The sequence below is a fragment of the Colletotrichum navitas genome (genome assembly GCF_030913465.1).
Source record: "Colletotrichum navitas strain CBS 125086 chromosome Unknown LY79scaffold_53, whole genome shotgun sequence".
NCBI classification, from domain to species: domain Eukaryota; kingdom Fungi; phylum Ascomycota; class Sordariomycetes; order Glomerellales; family Glomerellaceae; genus Colletotrichum; species Colletotrichum navitas.
This window is the reverse complement of record NW_026850599.1, coordinates 43,863-64,330: the sequence shown is the minus strand read 5'-3', so window position 1 is coordinate 64,330 and position 20,468 is coordinate 43,863. Positions and strand designations below refer to the sequence as shown.

The 20,468-nt window shown below is 51.6% G+C and overlaps 4 protein-coding genes across 4 annotated transcripts; 1 reads left to right on the top strand and 3 right to left on the bottom strand.

Moving 5' to 3' along the window:
* Positions 1-841: 841 nt before the first annotated feature.
* Positions 842-7,482, bottom strand: LY79DRAFT_592055 (polyketide synthase; the record flags this gene model as incomplete). Its single annotated transcript, XM_060561366.1, is given in 13 exon segments — positions 842-895; positions 973-1,749; positions 1,765-1,785; positions 1,795-2,234; positions 2,415-2,493; positions 2,512-2,672; positions 2,697-2,862; positions 2,875-3,126; positions 3,145-3,288; positions 3,304-6,057; positions 6,122-6,748; positions 6,814-7,105; positions 7,172-7,482. Coding segments are annotated over 13 exon segments (6,078 nt in total).
* A 1,512-nt stretch (positions 7,483-8,994) lies between these two features.
* Positions 8,995-12,901, bottom strand: LY79DRAFT_705310 (multidrug resistance protein 1; the record flags this gene model as incomplete). Its single annotated transcript, XM_060565004.1, has 5 exons — positions 8,995-10,641; positions 10,732-11,972; positions 12,026-12,591; positions 12,646-12,773; positions 12,887-12,901. 5 exons carry the CDS (start codon positions 12,899-12,901, stop codon positions 8,995-8,997), a joined length of 3,597 nt encoding a protein of 1,198 aa, XP_060411617.1.
* A 2,034-nt stretch (positions 12,902-14,935) lies between these two features.
* On the top strand, positions 14,936-16,594 carry LY79DRAFT_691914 (cytochrome P450; the record flags this gene model as incomplete). The annotated part of the gene is made up of 6 exons (XM_060564758.1): positions 14,936-15,025; positions 15,076-15,160; positions 15,249-15,759; positions 15,840-16,006; positions 16,069-16,448; positions 16,505-16,594. Coding segments are annotated over 6 exons (1,278 nt in total), but the record flags the coding sequence as incomplete, so codon positions are not given.
* A 43-nt stretch (positions 16,595-16,637) lies between these two features.
* LY79DRAFT_560869 (uncharacterized protein) lies at positions 16,638-17,612 on the bottom strand. Its single transcript, XM_060558368.1, has one exon. It carries the CDS (start codon positions 17,590-17,592, stop codon positions 16,978-16,980), a length of 615 nt encoding a protein of 204 aa, XP_060411615.1. The 5' UTR covers positions 17,593-17,612; the 3' UTR covers positions 16,638-16,977.
* Between the last annotated feature and the right edge of the window lie 2,856 nt (positions 17,613-20,468).

Genomic DNA, 20,468 nt, shown 5'->3' with positions numbered 1-20,468 from the left:
GTGGAAGTCCCATGGCCCTCCAATACTCCTGGTTCGTTTTAACACTTCCATGAGGCTGGCGGCATACCAGGCGTTTCTCGCTACACAATACCGCCCGTCTATTGCCTGAGGTGAATCACATCTCGGCAACGAGGGTGAAGGCGAACCCCGAGACGGTGATGGCATCTCAAGTGGTGACATTCTGCCTTCTACTGCTCCATCCGTAGTCGATGAGTCAGCCAGGCCTAAGATTCTTCCCTTTAACATAATAACAAGTCAATCAATCTACACAGTTATTCACCAAAGTAAGCGATATCGCTACCCTCGCCGATCGCGGTCTCTATCTCGCTCCTACCTGAGCTGACCGATGCTGTCGACTTCTCTCTGCCTCTTCTCATTCCCGGTTCTCTTATGATATCCCCAACTGCGAGACCACGTTGCCACGGGGGAGAGGATAGACCACGGTCGGTGTACTCACGGCTTGAGACATCTGCTCAACAAATCCATCCGCCGTCTAGCCCCTCCTCAGGTCCCTCTTCCGTCGTTAGGGAGTCCCTACATAATTCAAAGGACTCGCGGCAGTTGATCGGAAAGAGGCGTTGGCTGCCATTACAACGAGACTCGTCTGGGCCAGGCACCGAATCCTGTAGATGTAGGGAGGTAGAGCACTGTCAGAGGCAGGGCAAGAGCATGTAAGGAAGGCGTGCAATCGCCGTTTGGGCGCCAGGTCCCCCGTCACTTGAATCGGGGTCCTCAAGGAGGCCAAGCAAGGTATTGAAATAACACATCTTTTGGTCGAAGGATTAACTATACTGTTCTATACATCTGGAAACACCCACACTCGGTCTGGCTTGCCCGGACCTTACGCAAGGAACTTTCTTAAACCGTCGTCGATGGTTTTCACGAGCTCGTATGCCTAAGTAGGATATTTGTTAGTGTCCATCCTCGAGCGTTGTCCTCCGGTATAGGCTAGATGGGGAGGAAGTTACTCACATCTGGCGGCACCATAATGGAACGATGATGGCCGTCAATGGCAACACAATTGATCTGGTCACCAACCAGCTCCTCCCAACCGTTGGGACCAAAATCATTCCGATCAAAACAGAACCATTCCCCCAGCCCGAGCGGGTCAGGGAAATCGCCATAGTCCTCTCTCTTCAGTCCATTACCCATGCCCTTTTTAGCCCAGATAATCAACGTGCCGTGCTTGGGTCTCTTCCCTGACGCCATGGGCTTCGGATGGTACTTGTTGAGGGCGCGGAAGTTGCTGATGAGGTGCGCCTCCAGGTCCGCGCCGTCAGGCAGCGGCGCGAAGACATTGTTGAGACCCGTCGTCTCGCACCAGTACTCCCAGAGCCCGCGTGTCGTGTCGATCCACTCGGGCAAGGGCCGGGGGCAGTGCATGTCAATAATGATGAGGCCGAGAACCTCCTCGCCAGCCTCAAGCAGTAGACGGGCTGACTCGTAAGCGAAGACGCAGCCTGAGGACCAACCCCCTAGAAGATACGGTCCGTGGGGCTGGCGGGCTCGGATGGCTGCCAGGTAGAGTTCGGTCGCTTGTTCGATCGTGCAAGTGAACGCCTCTGGCTCCTTCACCCAAGGTGAATGCAGTCCGTATACGCAGAGGTTGGTGCTGAGCTGGGGAAGTTGAAAGAAGGATGTCACCGAGCCGGAGCCGTCGGGGACGAGGAAGAGATAAGGAACTCCTTCCTTCGCTTCGCCTTGGATCAGGAAGTCCTCGACGACGTATTTGCCATCTTGGTTAAAGCCCTCATCGCCACTCACAGATTCTATCGATTCTGCGCTCTTTGACACCTTCCGGTCCACGATGAACATGTCGGTGTCGGTCGATTCTTGGCGAGAGATAATCACTGGACCGTCGACAGGTGAAGAGGATGTCTCACTTCCCCAGCCCTCATCACCCGAACTGTCCAAGGCGATCTCCGGGATCTCATCAACGAAACCCGTCTCGGTCTTGGCTTGCCCAGCAACGGCGGCTTCGACGGCTGGCGGCGGTGTAGCCCTGTTTCCGAATGCGTTTCTGATATCGGCCACGGTAAAGCACTGACGAAACTTGGCCGCCGAGATCTCGATGCCCTTCTCGGCTCGGATCTTGGAGACGAGAACGATATTCATGAGTGAGTCAACACCCATGTCTGCAAGTTCCGTGTTGTCTTCGAGGACCTCAACTGGCCACCCGGTCTCATTTGCGATGAGTTCGAGAAGCAAGTCGGCCACGTCTTGCTGTTTCTGGGCTACGGCCGGTACATTGTTGGTGGAGACTTGTCCCTCAGTGATGCTGTTGGATTTCTCCGCGGTTGTCTCAGGAACTTGTATCTTGAGCGCGGAAGGCTGGGCAGCAGAGGCTAGCGAAACGACTACGTCTTTTTTGGTAGCGGACACTGCTGGGATATGCGCCATCACCGAGGCAGAACTGGCAGGTTTCTTGGTCTTAGATCCCGCGCGTCGGGGAGAAACCGTTTTGTAAACCATGTCAGAGCAGAGACCGATAAGCTGCTGGCCGCGGAAAACATACACGTCCCCAATGAAGCCACTTTCCGTCGGATGCATATGTGTGTAAACCTGAAAAGTGTCCGTAGAATTGAGGTTGTCCTCAAACAGGATCTCCTTGACGGCAACAGCGATGTTAGCCTCCGTAGGGGGACCGTCGGGATGCCCGTTCAGCATATATCCTGCGAGATGGAATACGCAGTCACGCCAATACATGTTGAAGGCATCGCGCTCGCCTGTAGCCGACGGACTTGCCGGAAGGCGAACAGTACAAGCGGCCTCGGTCCTGTCCTGGCTGAGGAAACACTCCTCTATCCCTTGGAATCCCGGGCCGTAGCCAATATACCTCTCGAAGAGCTGGTAGATGACTGACTTGCGCAAGACATGGCCTTCTCCACCCCTCACTGCTTGGATGACGGCGTTCATCCGCGCCTTGACGAGGAAAAGGGATGTTGGTCCTGTCTTGGTTTGTAAAGCGGCGCCGCGGTCATAGCGAATGCACACTTGTCCCAGGGGATTGGTGTCCGGCCCGGAAGTCACACTAAACTTGACCTGGACGCCGTGGCTGTCGCAGACGGCCGTAGTGTGCACAACTGAGTCGTCATTAGACGTGCTGATAATGAGAGGTCGGTTCATCTCCAGGTTATACATGACTAGCGACGAGATGTGAGGTTTCTCGGACATTTTCTGATGTTTTGGGATGAGGTAGTCGGCCGCAGCGTAGGCCATTTCACAAAAAGCAGATCCGGGAAAGATGGGCGTTCCATCAACCAGGTGGCCTTGGGCTGCGGCAATCATCTCCGGGTGATTGACCTTGGACACAAAATCTGCTTGGATGGCGCCGTCTGCTTGGACAGATTCGTGAGTTAGGTATTGAAGAAACGGTGTCAAGTACGGCATGTTCGGTACTCCGTTGCCTGACATGGCTGTAGTAGGATTGCTGCCGTTGACGATGGTCTGCTCGGGCTTCGGATGCACGTACGCTCTCCAGTAGTCCTTCAGGTCGAAAGCATAGTTATGGAGCTCAACAAGTCGCAGGGACGATTCGTAGTCTCTGTGGTAGGCATGCCAGTCGATGTCCAACCCTCGACAATAACAAGAAGCTACGAGGTTGGCTAGGACCGCCCAATCTTCGTTGCCAGAGCTGAGGGTAGGCAAGAACCTGTCCTTGTCCGGAGCGCCCAAAGTCTTGCGTACCATGGGGATGTTCACCGTGTCAGGGCCGATCTCGACCCACACCGTCTTATCATCGACAAGTTCGCCTTTGCTTGTGGCTTCGAGAGCGGCAACGAAGTCCACGGCCTCCCGCGTCTGGCGAGCCATATACTGGGCGTTGAAAGTGCCCTCTTCTCTTACAAGTCTTCCCAGTAGAGTTGAGGCTACAGGTGTTTTCGGTGCCGTGAAGTGAACATTCTGCGCCAGTGATTCGACGCCGCTGGCGATCTGTTCCATCTGTTCAGAGTGAAAGCCATAGGCGATGGGAAGTGTCTTGGCCTCCATGCCGCGATCTCTTCGTATAGCGTCCCGCATTGCTGAGATGGCTTCTGTTGGCCCGCTAATGACTGTCGTGCTGGACGTGTTCTTGCAAGCAACGCAGCAGCCCGAGTGATCGGCGGCGAGGGATGAGGCCTCCTGACTAGCCAAAGGTAAGACTAGCATCGAGTAAGCCCCTGCTTGACAGTGCTCGCCGAGAAGACCTGCTCGCTTGCCAACCAGGTAGATGGTATCGCTGACGGATAACACCCCTGCAGTGCAGAGGCCTGCGTATTCGCCAAGGCTGTGGCCGATGATTACATCCGGCTTGAGATTCCATGAATGCAAAAGGTCGACGAGGCCCAGTTGCAGCACTGCTGTGGCGAGTTGCTCTTGTCCTGCTTTGATATGCGGCCGGCGTGTATCGCCCGTCAACTCGTCACCTTGGATGTAGTCGACAACCGAAGGAAAGCCGTATATCTCGCAAATACGTTCTGCTTCCAGGACGGATTTGCGGAACCTGGGAGAAGTGTTGAACAGACGCTTGGCCATGCCGCGGTACGCTGCACCTTGCCCGGTGAAGGTGAAGGCAACGGAACCGGGACGCTTGAGGTTGGACTCTGTCTTGCTTGTGTCTTCAAGTAGTCTTCTGCCCAGCTCTTTCGTGCTGGTTACTACCCAAGCCGTCCTGTACGCGTGGTGCTTCATGCGGCGGGCGGTGGAGGTGTAAGCAAGATCCCTCAGAGGGTCATTTTTATGATTCATGAGATAATCGAGAATACGGCGTTCGTTCTTCTTCATTACCGTAAAAGTGTGCCCGGAGCAGACGACGACTTGGTGAGTTCTTGGGTCTTTTGTTTCGTCAGGCACCATACTGGCAGGCAGACTTGGCAAAGAGGCCTTGGGCGCGGGTGGAGGTGATATGACAAAGCTAGTGTTTCCTCCGGTTGCATCAAAGCAGTTCAGTACAATCTTTTGGCCCGCCTTGAGGGTTTGGCGGCCGTTTGCCACGTGGATGTGTCGGCTCGCGAGCGAAGGGAACTCAGGGTTCAGCTGGGCCGGATTGACCGGGTTCTCGAATCCAGGCTGCGGAGGGATCGTCCCGTTGTTTTTGAGCATCATGGCAACCTTGATCAAAGCAACGATTGCAGCACCAGCTTCAGCGTGGCCCACGTTGGCTTTAACGGCACCAAGAATGAGAGGATTGTCTGCCGTGCGCTTGCCGCCAAATACATTGGTAATCGAGTTTACTTCACACAGGTCGCCTGCCGTGGTACCGGTGCCGTGAGCCTCGACGTAGCCGATATCAGTGGGCTGAACGCCGGAGGCCCGTAAGACTTGCTGGAAGACTCTTTCTTGACTGGGTTGATGAGGGTGGGTAATGGAAGAAGCGTAGGCAGCGTGATTGCGAGCCCAGCCGTCAACGACGCCCAGGATGTTGTCGTTATCAAGCTGAGCATCTTCAAGTCTCTTGAGAACCACAGAGGCGACGGCCTCTCCTCGGCAGTAGCCGTCGACATCAGCTCTGAATGTCTTGCAGCTTCCCGTTGGCGACAAAAAGCCCCCTTTAGCCAAGCCTGCCATGGCATCTGGCGAGCATACGAGCATAGCTCCGCCTGCCACAGCCATGTCGCAGTCCCCTCTGGCCAGAGACGCACACGCGAGACTGATGGCGACAGCGCTGGAGCCGCAGGCAGCGTCCACGGTGAATGCAGGACCCTCCCACTTGAAAAAGTGGTGAAGGCGGCCGGCACCAAACGCCCTTGCGGTTGCAGGGATGTAGTGCGTGTCGATGCCCGCTTGGTGGTTCACATCGCGCCAGTCGTCGGAACTCTGGCCGAAGAAAGTGCTGATACGCGTTTTGTCCGTTGCTGGAGTGGCATTAGGAGCGTATCCCGCAGTCTCGAGCGCCTCGTAAGTCACAAGCATCAGGAGACGATGCATGGGTTCCATCTGAGCGGCCTCTCGCGGCGAAATGTTGAATAAACGTGCGTCAAACTGCCCGGGCCGATCTAAAAAGCAGCCATACGGAAGTGAGGCATCCGGTCCGAGGGCATGCTGCCACGCGTCCAATGCGAAGCGACTTTCGGGGACCTTGACAGTGCCAATTTGATCAGCTCAAGATATATCATTTGGGAAGACCAGAACGAAGACTTACAAGTCGATGAAACTCTTTCGCGTCTAAAAGTGATTTCCAGAAATCGTCGACGCTCTCCGAGCCAGGAAACCTACCCCCGACGCCGATGATGGCGATCTTGCCAGAGCCGTTACGCAAAGCTGGTGCTGGGCGCAAGGAGAATTGATCGACAACCGTAACGGTTGCTTTCCGCGCGTCCAAGGCGCTCTGGACTGTTGAAACTGCGTTCGATCCTCCAACGACGACGAGCTGGACAGACGAGCCAGTTGGCACGGTGGAAGCCACAGCCTTTGTAGCACCGTTCATATCAAGACGGAGGATCAAGATGTCGTAGAGCACCTGCCGCAGCAGGTCTCCCAAGGTTGTCGCCCTGTAGGGCTGGCATTCGCTCGTTGACATCACCTGAATGTTGGGCGACAGCTGGCGGTTCAGAAGAGGGTGATCAGTGCCGATGATTTCCTTCATGTCAAGCTCCGGAAGGTGAGGAGCGTGGACAGCACCATTCGCACGATACAACTCTGAAACTGACACTCCGGACAGGAAGGATGACTCCTTGAAAAGTCTTCGCATCGTTGAAGGTGGCCCAAAGACTGCGGACCAAGCATCTGACGCCACAGCGACGTATGCTCTCTTGTGTATCGGTATGTTCTGGCGTGCGTTAGGAAATGGCCTCTTCTTGAAGATGAGCAATAGTTAAACGGGGCAAAATGTACCTTGGCATTGTGAAATCCGTCCAGCGCGGATTCAATCTCGTCAACTGTCTGTCCCACCACAAGATATCCCCAGATACCATTCTCCGCTTCCACACGAGTTGATCTGCGATGAAGTTCAATACGGAGCCGAAACGCTACTCCGACCATAAGCAAAGCTAGATGGGCCAAGTCTTGAATGTCCTGTGCAGCTGCAAGAGCAGCTGCTGGCAGGAGTCCAGTACAGAGCCCCAGAGCTTGGATGCGTGTGCTGTTGTGGTTCCAATTCACGATTGTGGGGTCTTGTTCCGCATGACTTGAAGTAAAAGACGTTAGTAAAAGTGGCTATTGGGGTTGTTGATAATCTTGGATGTGAACGCACAGAAGTAGCTCTCCAAGGCGGGATACGCAGGTGAGAACGGTTTGAATTACTCCAGTCCTGTCTTCCAACTTCTCATAATCGTCTGGAGAAGAAATGAGAGAGCTCAAGGTCTCAACGTCTAGTCCTTCATCGGAAGAGACTCCACGTGCCTCGATCCTCACGACATCGACGGCATCCCCGAGGAACTTCCGCACTAACGGAGAACTCTGTTTTGCAGTTGCAATGACTCTTTTCAAAGATGGGGCGAACTCAGTTGTCTGGTCGCCGAATAAAATGATTTTCCCCTCACGGGATCGATTGGAGGAAGACATGATAGGGTCCGGTGCCTCCTGATCTAAAACCACGAGCCCGCACCAACAGAGCGAGTGGAAGACAGGTCGAGGTATTTGACGAGGGAAATATGTTGTTGTAACGAATCACGTGTAATCATCGGGGTCTTTGTGCCTTTCTGATTCTAGAAATCAGATATACCACTTATTCCATCGGCCTTTACATCTTTGTTTCTCAACAAACTGCATTTTGCGGGGCCAACGGCTAACGGAGTGTACATGATTCAGTCACTAATCAGTCATATAAGAGGATTTCTATCCTATTCCGTTACATCGGGCGATGGAGGCCTGACGTAGATCCAAATATTAATTTGTATCACACAGCTGTGAGCTCTATTGCGTATTGATCCAACGCACACAACCCGATAAGCAAGGAGTATGAGCTTATGTAGCCCGTTCCAGCTCCGTTAGCTTCGAGTGTAAATGCAAGCTGATACTGCCCCCCCCATATTAACCCGAGAGAAGCGTCCATTCTACGTCATCAACAGGTAAGATAAGTGATGCTTAGGCGTATAGATACTATATATAACTAAATTCAACGAGAATTTTATTCTTCTCAGTACGTATAGTCTAGCAGTATATATTGCATTGACACAATCCTAAATATTGTGGGGGTGCCTCAACTTGTACTGAGAACTTCGACACTACCCTGCTTCCTATGCTGCCCTCCAGGTCGGGATAGGTCAAGACCATCCCTTTCACTATGATTTCTTACTTTCACTGTGGATTATCTTCATCTTTATTTCTTATTAGTTAGTATTCACTTTCAGGTCAACAGGATGGGGGGTGGGAGGGGGGGTGGGGGCGTAATATTAGCTTGTCTGATTACTTGTCAGAGTTAACACTTACTATAGTAACAGGCCAAAGTAAATCACCCTTGCCGGGGAACTATCGTCCACCCCCCTTACTACAGAACTTTTCTATTAGTAAGTATCCCCCCGCTATTGTAATGTCAATTATGGGGTGTAACATTATAGGGGGCATCAACTTTCCCCTGCCACCATGTACAAGCCATAGATACCTAGTGTTTGTATTAGGGTTTATTGGAGTAACTAGTTATACCCCTCCAATATACCTGTACACTCGGTGTAAGAGTTTCCCATCATGCTTAAACATGTACCGAGAGTGGAGAGCAATTTCTTTATACTCTTTTCTGAGAAACTGTAACTGAAATCCCAGTAATTCCCGGTTCCTTGCTCAGAGGCCCGAAGGAACACAACGGAAGAGCCGAAATATTAGCTCATCACCCTCCTATCTATTACATCCACAATCGGGTAACTCAAACAATATGACATCAACCTTTTAGGCTCCTTCGGGCGATCTCAACGGCACATAACCCTTATCCTGGCACGTCCAGAAGCGCTCCAATACCCAAAGTTCATCCTGAGTAATTGATGAAAGGTTTGAAGAAATAATCACGGAAAGTCTAAGTATAGAGTTTTCGGGTCTATGAACAGTGAATGGCTCGAGTTCTGTCAAGGAAATATGTCCAGTTCAAATGGCTGTCTTAGGGCCCTGTGCCTCCCCCCACATGCTCGCATACAGCCCACTCTTGAGAATGAGGTCTTCGTGGGTTCCAAACTCCACAATACGACCGTGGTTCACAACATAGATGCAGTCTGCGTCTTTGATAGTACTCAATCTCTGCGCAACAGCCACCGTCGTTCGCCCTTTGGAGGCGTTGTTTATGGCATTCTGAACCAGACGTTCTGACAAGGGATCCAGAGCCGACGTAGCCTCGTCAAGTAATAAGATACTAGGACTGTTGACAAGTGCACGAGCAACTGCTAGTCTTTGTCTTTGGCCGCCGGATAAAGAAGCTCCGCGGTAGCCAACAGCAGTGTTCAACCCTTCTGGGAGGGACGCAATGACGTCTTCCAAGGCCGATGCCTTGATGGCGTCGTTGATCATCTCCTCAGATACAGCGGTTGGGTCCGGCGCCGCAAGAAGCAAGTTATCACGAATCGTCCCAGAGAACAGCACTGTCTCTTGGGTAATAAAAGCCATGTGTTTTCGAAGAGACCTGAGTTGAAGCGAGCGTATATCCCTGCCGTCGAGGGAGATGTTACCGGCTTGCGGATCGTAAAACCTCTCGAGGAGTGACAAAATCGTGCTTTTGCCGCTACCACTGGGACCGACAAGAGCAATAAACTGCCCATGACGAACGCTCAAGCTGATGTTTTCAATGGTGTTCTTCGAGAAAAGACTGGTTTTCGGATATTTGAATGTGACTTGGTCAAGGGTGAGCTCTTCAGATGGACCGTTGACGACATAACCGTTGTCGCTTGAACCATCTATCAATGGCTGTCTCGCCAGTAGCCCAATCAAAGTCTTGACGGCTTCTTTGGCTTTGTGGACGTTGGGAAGAAAGCCGAAGCAGCTGCCCGTGGCGGGCGTACTTGTGACCACGGCGTTGAAGCAGATGAAGAACTCAAGCATCGTGGCCTTCTGAAAAGCTACAAGTCTGCCTCCGTAGTAGAAACAACCGGCGAAGCACAGGTACTGTGCCGCTTGAGACACAGCATATATGCAGCACGCTTTGTTCGCAGTCCTCATGCTTCGTCGGCGCATCTCGGTCATGGACGCGTGGAAGTTCTGTTCTACATGTGACTCCAATACAAGAGAGGCCACGGTTGCGATGCAGTCGATGGCCTCGTTGGCGTAACTGACAGCCTGCGCGTAAAGCTGCCGCGTATGCTGCTCTCGCTTGCTAGAGAAGGCGCCATGCATATACCCTGCAGCCATGAGGGCCGGGACTGTTGCCGAAAAGACTAGACCGAGACGCCAGTTGATACCAATGGCCAGGCCTACCGCAGACAGCAGGCTTGCGATTCCGACCACGAAGGTTCCAAGGAGAGAAGCTCCTAGACCATCCAGGTTGCCAGCTAGTGTTGACAGAAGTGTGGTGATGGATGCGCAGCTTTCTGTGTCGAAGAAAGACTTGTCCTGCCGCATGATGTGCCCAAAGGCAGCGCGTCGCGCTCTTAGAATGAAGCGCTCGGTGCAAACGGCTAGACTGAAACCTCTGGTAATCGACGAAGCGCATTGTACGAAAGCAATGGCAACGAGCATGAGTGACCAATGATTAATGTTGGCTGTAACCCCCGAACGAACCGAGGATTCGCTGAATGCGGTGATGGCCTGTTCCCATGATTCAAGTCAGCAAAACCGCTCACAATGGCGTAGAAGCAAGAGGAGGAGAATGCTTATTTTATCTTTTTTGAAACGTACCTGAGCAAGGACATAAGACTGAACTGTAGACGTAAAGCCCGACACGAGCGTCCAAAACAGCCCAAACGCGCACAGAAAACGGGACCTGGAGTTGAACTGGGCCACGAATTTCGCGACGTCCTTTCCCGTGAATTGGCTTTCGACCTGCTGCTCGGCTGAAGACCCGTTGCTCAACAACATGGTAACTGAACCATCTTCCTGCGCCGTCGCGGGACGTCCATGACCGGAGTCATCCAAAGGCTGAACACCATAGGAGGCCGTTCCGCAGTCAAGCGAGTCCAGTGATACCGTGCTCTGAAGTCCCAAGTCTCCCACCTCCGGAGGCTGCATCTCGGTCTTCTGTGCACTAGCAAGCTTGAAAAAGGCCCCACGAAGTGCCATCAACTCATCGTATGTCCCCTGCTCTGCCACTCCATTCTCGTCCAGGACTACGATGTGATCTGCATGTCTGGCGGTGGACAGGCGGTGGGCTATCATGATGACGGTTCTGTCTTGGCGGGCGGCGGCGAGCGCTGTCTGTATCAAGTTTTCCGAGACGTTGTCAAGAGCTGATGTGGCCTCGTCAAGGAGAAGAATCTTGGGGTTGGATACCATCGCACGCGCGATGGCAACCCTCTGCCTCTGACCACCGGACAGAAGCCCTCCACGGTCACCGACAACCGTATCATATCCCATGGGTTGTGCCAGGATGAAGTCGTGCGCGCAGGCGCTCTTTGCTGCCTGGACCACCAAAGCCTTCTCCTCTTCCGAGCTGTAGCTTTTTGCGGTTTTGCGGAGGCCATGCGCAATGTTCGCGTGAATGGTTGTGTTGAACAGTACCGGCTCCTGACTAACAACAGCCATTCTGCTGCGGAGCCATCGTAAGCTGAGCTTGCCAAGCGGCCTGCCATCTAGTTCTATAGTACCGGAAGTGGGATCATAGAACCGCTGAATGAGGCTGAATATGGTGCTTTTACCACATCCTGACGACCCTACCAGTGCCGTCGTCTTTCCGGCCTCAATTGAAAGGTTCAGCCCCCTGAGAACTTCAACATCGCCTCGGCTCGGGTAGGAAAAGTGAACGTTCGTGAATGAAATTGCGCCTCTGACGGAATCGGGCTTTTCCCCTTCGTCCGAAACCGAGTTAATCGACTTGGTCGTCATAATTGTCTCGAGGTTCTGAGAGGCTGCGGCGGCAGCGCTCGCCAAGGCTTGTGCGTTTGGCGCAACCAAGCCCAGAGATGCTGTGCCTAGAAGAACGGCTTGGTGCAAGGTCAGCAGTTGATATGAAATTCGGTGCCATGGAGATGCTCACCCAGGAGAACGGTCATTATGTCGCCGATATCCGCGTCACCCGCAGCAAATAACTTGGAGCCCTGCCAAAACGCAAGCGCGAAAAGAAGGGTTGCGATGCATGTAATGAGTGCGACCATGACGTCCCCCAGTGCCCTCGAGGCAATAGCAGGCCTATGCCCTGCTTCAAGCTTGGAAGAATACTTCTCCGCCATCTTGTCCTGTGACGAGCTGGCTATAACAAAGGAAATGCCACTAATGGCCTCATGCGCTATGCTAGAAGCCTCGCCGTGATATGACATTGACTTGTCCGTGAAGCGTTTGATAAGAATGGCGCCCGTCACGCCTGTGGCTGCGAAAGCAACGAGTCCGCTACTCATCATCAACGCCAGTTTCCAATTCCTGTAGTACGCGATACAAAAAGCTGCAACAACCCCCGCCATGGCAGCCGTGACGCGCCCAAGCTTGCTTGAGATGCCATCTTGGATCAGGTCACAGTTTGCACCGATTCGAGCCGTGACTTCTCCCGAGCTGATCTTGACAGCACCGCTCACGCCTTGCTCCAGAACAGCAGAAAGAAGCCTCTCGCTGTCAAAGATTGGTAAACGGAACAGCATGATCTTTTGTCGGCCCTCCACTTACCGTATTTTGGTGGTCATGTTTTCCCCCGCAACTGTGAGACCCATCCACATGGCGTAGCTGGCGACGGCCTCGGACAATGCCAAATAAATGAAGTACAGCGTGGTTTGAAAAAGACGCTCCAGGAATGCCTGTCGACTGAGTGTCCCAGATGTTACTCCGGCAAAGTCGCTAGCTAACGACCCATATAGTATCGTCTGTAGAGTCTCACGTCAGCCATAGTACGTTCCAGTTGGTCGCTTACAGTGAAACCTGCCATGATGGGCATCAGAGAGCCTTGAACCACAGAGGCTGCTATCGCCAACAGGACGAGTACGACGTCGGAAGACGTCGCATACGAAAAAATCTAGTACCCGATTAGTCGTTCGCCGGTCGTTTTCGTGTGAGTTGATTGCAACACGCACCTGGAAAAATGCATTCCGTCCCACGTGAGAAGGCTCTTGGATCGCCATCATGAGATCCAATGCTGACGTCCAAACGAAATAGTAACACGTAAAAGGTTTTTTGCCGTGGTACACACACCATCAACTGAAGGAGACTTTGGAAGCGCTAAAAGACAATCGAGGGAACCAGAAGCTGGAGGAAGCATGAATTTGCGAATCAAGCCAAGATGTCGAAACTGTCAAGGACTAGATTGTCACTGCCGCTAGCTTGAGGCACCCTGCTGACTGTCCCCTGCATACGATATCAAACTGGTATTCCCCGGCTTGAATTGGTAGCACAGGGGGTCGGTGGAAGCGGCATCGGCGATCTAGGCGCTGATGCCGGGCCCCGGACGATGGGTTGCAACCCCAGGTAGCCCTGTCTAGTTTATGCCCCTCAGTTCCCCACGAACCCGCATTAGGCACTTCGTGAACGGTTCATCCGACTTTGCTAGAGTTGAACCTAATACTGACTCGGTTCTGTTCCAGTGTGCTGGAACGTGCCGGTCGAGCTGCACCCCTGGGGCGTAGAGAACACAATGGAAATACAGGGTGGCAGGAGTAAGTTAATTACTATGATGTTACCCCCATGGCTGACATCAGAACAGATGGGGAATATTCATCAAAAGTGAAGCCCCGTAGTAGAGGGGTGAACATTGGTTACCTAACAGGGGCAATTAACTTCGGCCTGGTACCATCGTGTTACCTTCTACGTACACCCCATGACTATTTCTTCGTTTTTTTGCCCGCTTAGTTGAATAGGCTCACACTACGATTACAGATCCGCGATTGTTCACCAATCTGTCCTCACACCTCGGACATGCAGGGTAAGTAGTGAAGTCGATCAAATCGGCGATGCCTGCCCACTCACGAGTCAAATTTACAAACTTGCCGATTCTATCAACATCATTCCCGTTTTGTCTAGTAGTTACATTGATGTAAACTTTTATAACCCCTCAACGGCGAGCGATACTTTCCGGCCTCACTCTCGTGATGTGTTTTGTCGCGCAGATCAGCATTTGGCACAGATTGCGCCATTTTTCAACAGCACTGCCACCAACCAAACGATACTTTGATGTTTGCGGAAATACTACTCAAAATATTGCTTTCTGAAGTTCAGACTGCTGATTCAGACTGCCTGCAATCATGAAGAAAGGAGTTGGAAAAGTCTAATCGGTGGATAGGACAGAGTTCCATCAACATCCACTGCCCTGATCAACAGGTACATGAACTTTTGAGAAAATTACACAGTCAAGCTCTCGCGTTCGGCAAAGACTGCGGGTGTGAGTCAAGCCGCTGTTCTTCACCTCGTCTGTTCGTGGAACGGAACGGAAGCTTCTGTCTGTCGGATTTCACTATTGTATGCAGTAACGTTGCTCTTTGCGATTCTTTTTTCATCCTAACCCAAGGCATTCTGCTGTGTCTATCTGCACAGCAACATCTACTTCAGTTTCAGTTTCGAAAGAACCCTCTAGACTTGTTTCTACCAATCCATCAACAAACATGGCGATAAGGTCAATCTTGAGTCTTTTCCCGGTGAATCCTTGGATCTCTCCTGCCATCCTAGGTGGCGCTATCCTCTTCCTACTCTTGTGGTCTCTTCCATTTCAAAAAGACGATGGTCTTGGACACATTCCGTATTCCGGCGAGGGAAGCAGAAAGAAGAAGTTGAAAGAGTATGAGTCTCACGCAAAGAGACTTTACAGCGAAGGCTACCGCAGGTTCAAGTCACTTTACCGTGTGCTTTCTCCAGAAGGCGAGTACGGCCGGTTATGCCTATGCTTTCGTCTACCCGCAGTCTGTTTTGCTTGTTTATTCTTCAGTCTTCTTTCCTTCATGAATCAACTGGGTCTGTCTAACTAATAAATGCAGGAGACTATGTCTGCGTTCCTTATCATCTACTGAACTCCTATGCTGCAGCGTCTGAAGATGTACTCAGCCCACATGCCCCCTTTGAAGAGGTATGAAGAACAAGTTACCATGATGAAGTGAGCTTCGCTGAAAATCCCAGTTTGTTGAAGCATCTATCACACAGATCAATGTGACTTCTCAAGCTCTTATCCATTCCGTCAAACAAGACTTGACCCCATCTCTAGGTAACCACTCTCGACATGTCCTCATATCCACAATAGCCATAACATCGAAAACAATATCTCAAGGTTCTAACCAATAAACTGCTCACAGGCAAGGCAACGCCGGAATTAAGTGTTGTCGCCCTTGACGCAGTCCTGTCCGAGTTGCCTCGAAATCCAGACTGGTCCGAAGTCGACATTCACCATGTTTTCGCCCGTATAGTGACCATCGTGTCAGGCTGGATGTTCGTGGGACCGGAATACTGCCGGACTGACGAGTATATGGACCTGGCCGCCAACTACGCAGCGGACGCCTTCGGCGGACCCAAGTTATTGCAGATGTTCCCAAAGGCATCTCGAGCATTCGTGGCACCGTTGATCCCGCCTCTTCGACGGGTATGGAAGGCCCATACGCGCATCGCTACACTTCTCGGTCCCGCCATTGAGGCTCGTAGGAAAGCAGCCGCTACTGGGGAGCCGGTCCCCGACGACATGTTGCAGTGGATCATCAACAATGCCCACCGATTCCCTGACGAGATCAAGGATGACGGCGACATCACTCGTTTACAGCTCTCGTTGAGCGCTGTGGCCATTCATACGACCGCTTTGACTGCCACTGCAACGTGAGTTACACTGCACCTTTACGTCGTACAACCTGTCCCTGTGGTCCACCTTGTTGACCTGGCTTCTCCCGAGTATATAGGCTGTACGACCTTGCTGCCGAACCTGAGATTATGGACGACGTGCGGAAAGAGATTGCTAGCGTACTTCGAAAGCATAACGGCGAGATCACCTCCAAAGCACTTTTTGACATGAAACTTCTCGATGCTTGTTGCAAGGAGTCCCAACGCCTAAACCCCGCCGACTTACGTAGGGAAACCTAACAAATCTTCGTGAAATGCCGGAAGCTGACCCTACGCGAACTATAACAGTATCGGCAAGACGCAAGGTCATGAAGCCCTTCACATTCTCCGACGGCGTTTCCGTTCCGCCTGGAACAATGCTCGCAGTGCCTGTCCACCACATCGGCCGCGACCCGGAGTTATTTCCCGATGACCCCGACAAGTTTAACCCCCATCGGTTTACAAGGCTCCGGCAGAACGAGGGAGAGGGCAATCATTTCCAATTCGCATCGGTTACGAACGGAACCATGGCCTTTGGATGGGGAAAGCATGCGTGCCCGGGCCGCTTTTTTGCTTCCACTGAGATCAAGCTCATTCTGGTCCATCTGCTCACCAATTTCGATGTCAAGGTTGTTCCCGGCCCCGACGGCAAGATGCAGAGATACCCCAACATTGAGTTTGGTAACATGGTAAGCTTGGGATCGACGACAAGAAAAGGTTGCGCGAGCTGACTCCAGACTTTTAGAATATGCCTGACGTGAAGCGCAAGCTTCTTATCAAAAAGATTTAGAACTCTTCATAGGGGATGTCAACCTTGAGCTGGTCGTTGTGCGGCGTCGTTGCGACCGAGTGCATTTTTCTCCAAGACTGTTTTTCTCTGCGTAGAATTGTATATATTATATGAATAAACTGTAAATGTGAATTCTAGCACTCAGCCCTGTCAGAGTCGAATGCGAAGCGTATTAACGTGATTCCTATCACGTCACCGCGTCTGTTGCCGAGTTTTCGCCATTTCAAGTTACCAAGCAAAACTTCGAGCCGATTCATGACACCGAGATTAATTAAAACTTGGAATAAAGGATTGCATCGGCAAAAACTCTCCTACATTGATCGACTTGTGAGACAAGTCAAGCGACACAACTAATTGCTCTCCTTTACGCCAAGGTAGGTATGTACTTGGCGGAAACCGCTTGAACAGCGCATCCGGTGGAAGTCAATTCACAACTCTTCCGTCCCTTCAGTCTTGTTGCTTTCTGAAGAAACATTTTCCGTCATGTTGACGAGAACTTTCTGTGTGAAATCCAGTAGCAAACTAGCATCATGCGTATGCCAAGCTGCTCCAGTCCACCACGTGTTTCTGTAGCCCTGCAAATCATATAAGCGACGATAGAAGCCGTCTTTGATGTCGGCCGCGTTGACCATACACGCGAACGGGTTGAAGTCGCCCATGGCTAGGAACTCAACGTCTTCACCGGCACTTTCGACCTCACGCCACACTGCGCCATTCGCGCGGCGGAGTCTCTCGATCGTCGCCAGGACGTCTGCTTTTACGCCATCCTCGGTCTGGTTGGCGGCGCCGGCGGGAGCGCCATACCAGAATGTGTGGATATCAGGACTAGCTGTCCCTTCGAAGACATACATGCCAGGAAGCGTGGGCACGCCGCCAGGGTTGGCGGGGTTGCAATTCTGGATCTCCAGAGCCGGGAGCGGGGCGTTACGGAGGACGCCTGCCCAGTAGTAGTTGCAGGTGAATTTCGAGAAGAGGGCGTGCTCGCATTCGTCGAGCCCAAAGCCGGAGTCCAGGGAGGAAGGGGGTGGTATCGTCACCAACATTCGTCGTGCGCGGATCCGAGTTATTGACGTTGCATTGCCGTCGTCCTGGCCTTGGACATACACCGACATGTAGCCGTCATCGTCTAGGTTGCGGTCGACATGAATGACGGTGCTGGAGAGCAGGAGGCTTTCTGCTGTGCGAAACTCTTCTTCGGCATGGCGGTACAACAGCCCATTGTTTGGTGTCACCAGCATCGACTGCCGCTTGAACTGCTCAAGCAAAGAGCGACTGAGAATCTTGGCGGCGTACAGCGTCGGGGCATGGAGGAAGTCGCCAAAGCCCTGGCCGACTTGAAACGCGATGTTGAGCATGTCGTCCAAGTCATACTTCTTGACAAAGTCGATGAATGGGAGGAGGAGATCGGATGGGATAGGTTCAGGGAGGTAGTAACCCTCTTCCAAGAAGGAGAAATTTTCAGCCAGAATCGAAATCCATCTATCCATAGCGGCCTGCACAGCTACCGGGTTCGGGGGCTCGAAAGTGCTTTTCTCCCCGGTCTGCAGGTTGTAAAACTGGATGGCATGGGCTGGGTCGTTGACTGGCGTTACTTGTGTGAATGGGACGTGATATCGATTGAGATAGTCCCGCATTGTGTCTGTGTCCTCGAAGAAGACATTGCCGTATTCGATTGCGTGGCCTGTGGAGGGATCGATGTATGTCTGGCTATGGCCTCCGAGATTCCCTCGTCGCTCAACAAGAACGAATGTATGGCCGTTATCCTTCAGCCAAGAAGCTGCGAAGGCACCTGTGGTACCTCCGCCAATGACGGCTACGTCACGAACGAGAGTAGCCGTCACTGATTGATTAATCACTTGACTAGCATCTTTGTTATTATCTTTAGCCCCAACTCTGACCGTACCGGCGGCGAGAGTGGCTAGTAACGAGATGGGTGACAGACGCCGCATTTTCCAGTGGCTATGTGGAGATTTGGTTACAAAAAGAAGATCGGGGTCCTATGAGACTGGCGAGAGTGTTCGAGTTGGAGTCGTTCCAAGTCGTCAGAAGTGCGGGCAAAAAGGGTTGATTCTTGCCGCGAATTCAAGAGCACAGTCAAAAGGGGTTTCCTTTGAATGAACCCACATCAAAACATAGCGCATCCACCCCTTCAGAGCATCCATGACTCAAGAGCAACGTGTACATTCGTGTAGGCGTAAACAAATCGTGACTGCCGCTGCGTATCGTCGTTGTATTAGTGGTCCTGGCCAAGGCTACTTCGAGAATGATCGATGCGTGCAGTAAAGTTTCAAATGCTCCAAAACGCCAGCCAAGTACAGGGTGGCAGGGGAAAGTAAACGCCCCCTATGATGTTACCCCCAATAAGTGAACATCATAATAGAGGGAGGATATTCACCAACAGAAAAGTTCTGTAGTAAGGGGGGGGGGACGTTACCGGTAGTTACCTGGCAGGGGTCAGTTACTTCGGCCTGGTAACATGATACCCTCAAGCTCAAAATCATGCCGAGGGTACATCATAATTACAGTTCTATCTTGCAGAACTCTATGTTTTTAAACATGCACCAAGTGCCTAAGCAAAAAAGGACTTTTAGCTGCAGATCTTATTAATAGTTACCTATTTTCCTATATAAATTAACTTCCAAGGCAGGTACCAGTGGGACTGGCCCATACCCCGTAGCTAACCAACCAAAGGGCCTAAAATTCTGGGAGCGGTTAACAGGCAGACACATTGCGGGGCAGCACTTGAGTCATCAAAGTACTTCTTGAAGTCTCTCGCTTAATCCTGCACAGACCTACGCACAGACCAGCTCACCCTTTTCCCAGAGAAAAAAGAAGAAAACAGAGATATCTCTATTAGCTTAAGGTGCATCTAGAATATAGTAGCATAAATCAACTTTTTAGAGGAATTTACCCTTAGAGACTCCCCTTTAAGTTTAAGATAATTAGTCTATAGTATATACTATTATAGAAGCTCTATTTTTCTCTTTTTGTTAACTTAGAAGTTAAGGATTTGAAGTTGGTGGTGTGGGGACAGAGAAGTTAGTGGTGTAGGGACATAAGTGACTTAAGAGGAGGTGGGTCAGTACTTTGAGATAGTCTGAGATGCTAAGGTTTGACCTGTAATCTGTCTGCCTGTTAACTGCTACCAAAATTCTTAAGGTGATCTACCTATATACCGTATCCTCTTATTAAATGCTAAATCTGCATTGGCCACGGGCTGCTGGAAAGGGGTAAGCGGGCTGGCAGAAACAGGGATCTAGATGTACAGGTAGAATGCAAGGAGTCATTTACGTCAGCAGCAAGCTAGGTGGCAAGGGTTAGGGTTACATGGGTGGGTGTGCGTGTAAGTAGGCTGACCGCTTTCTATAATAGGACTAGCGTATAGCCTGTGCGGACTTTACATTTGATGAGAGGATACGGTAACCAATCAGCCTAAGCTTGTGTTAGCTATCCTAAGTTCTTTAGCTTTTGACTTATGTCAGTCATTTCTAGCCCCTTCCAAGCTGTTACGACCTAACAAGTTACAGGCAGCACTAAATTATAATTTACACAGCTGTTTACCTGTCTGATATTTGTTCTCTCCTTGGTTAGGAATCTGTTGAGTCCGAAACCCGGGGAAACCGCCAGTTCAGCTGGGTTGAGGGCATCCTCACCTACAACTTCTTCAATACAACCGCTTGTTCTGCTGCGAGACGAGCTCGGCCCGACGCTATCCACACACTATGTTGAGAAGATCTGGTCTGATGCCGAAGACTGCCAGACTTTCCAGCGTATTTAGCGGCAGTGGAGCTGTGCTGTACACTACCGTGTGCTTAAGACAGCCCTAGGGCATCTCGAATGAAGGGTAGGGTAGTTACTCTCTTTCTAAGATACCGCACTCAGAATAATAAAACTCTTAAACTGTTATAAAATTAGCACT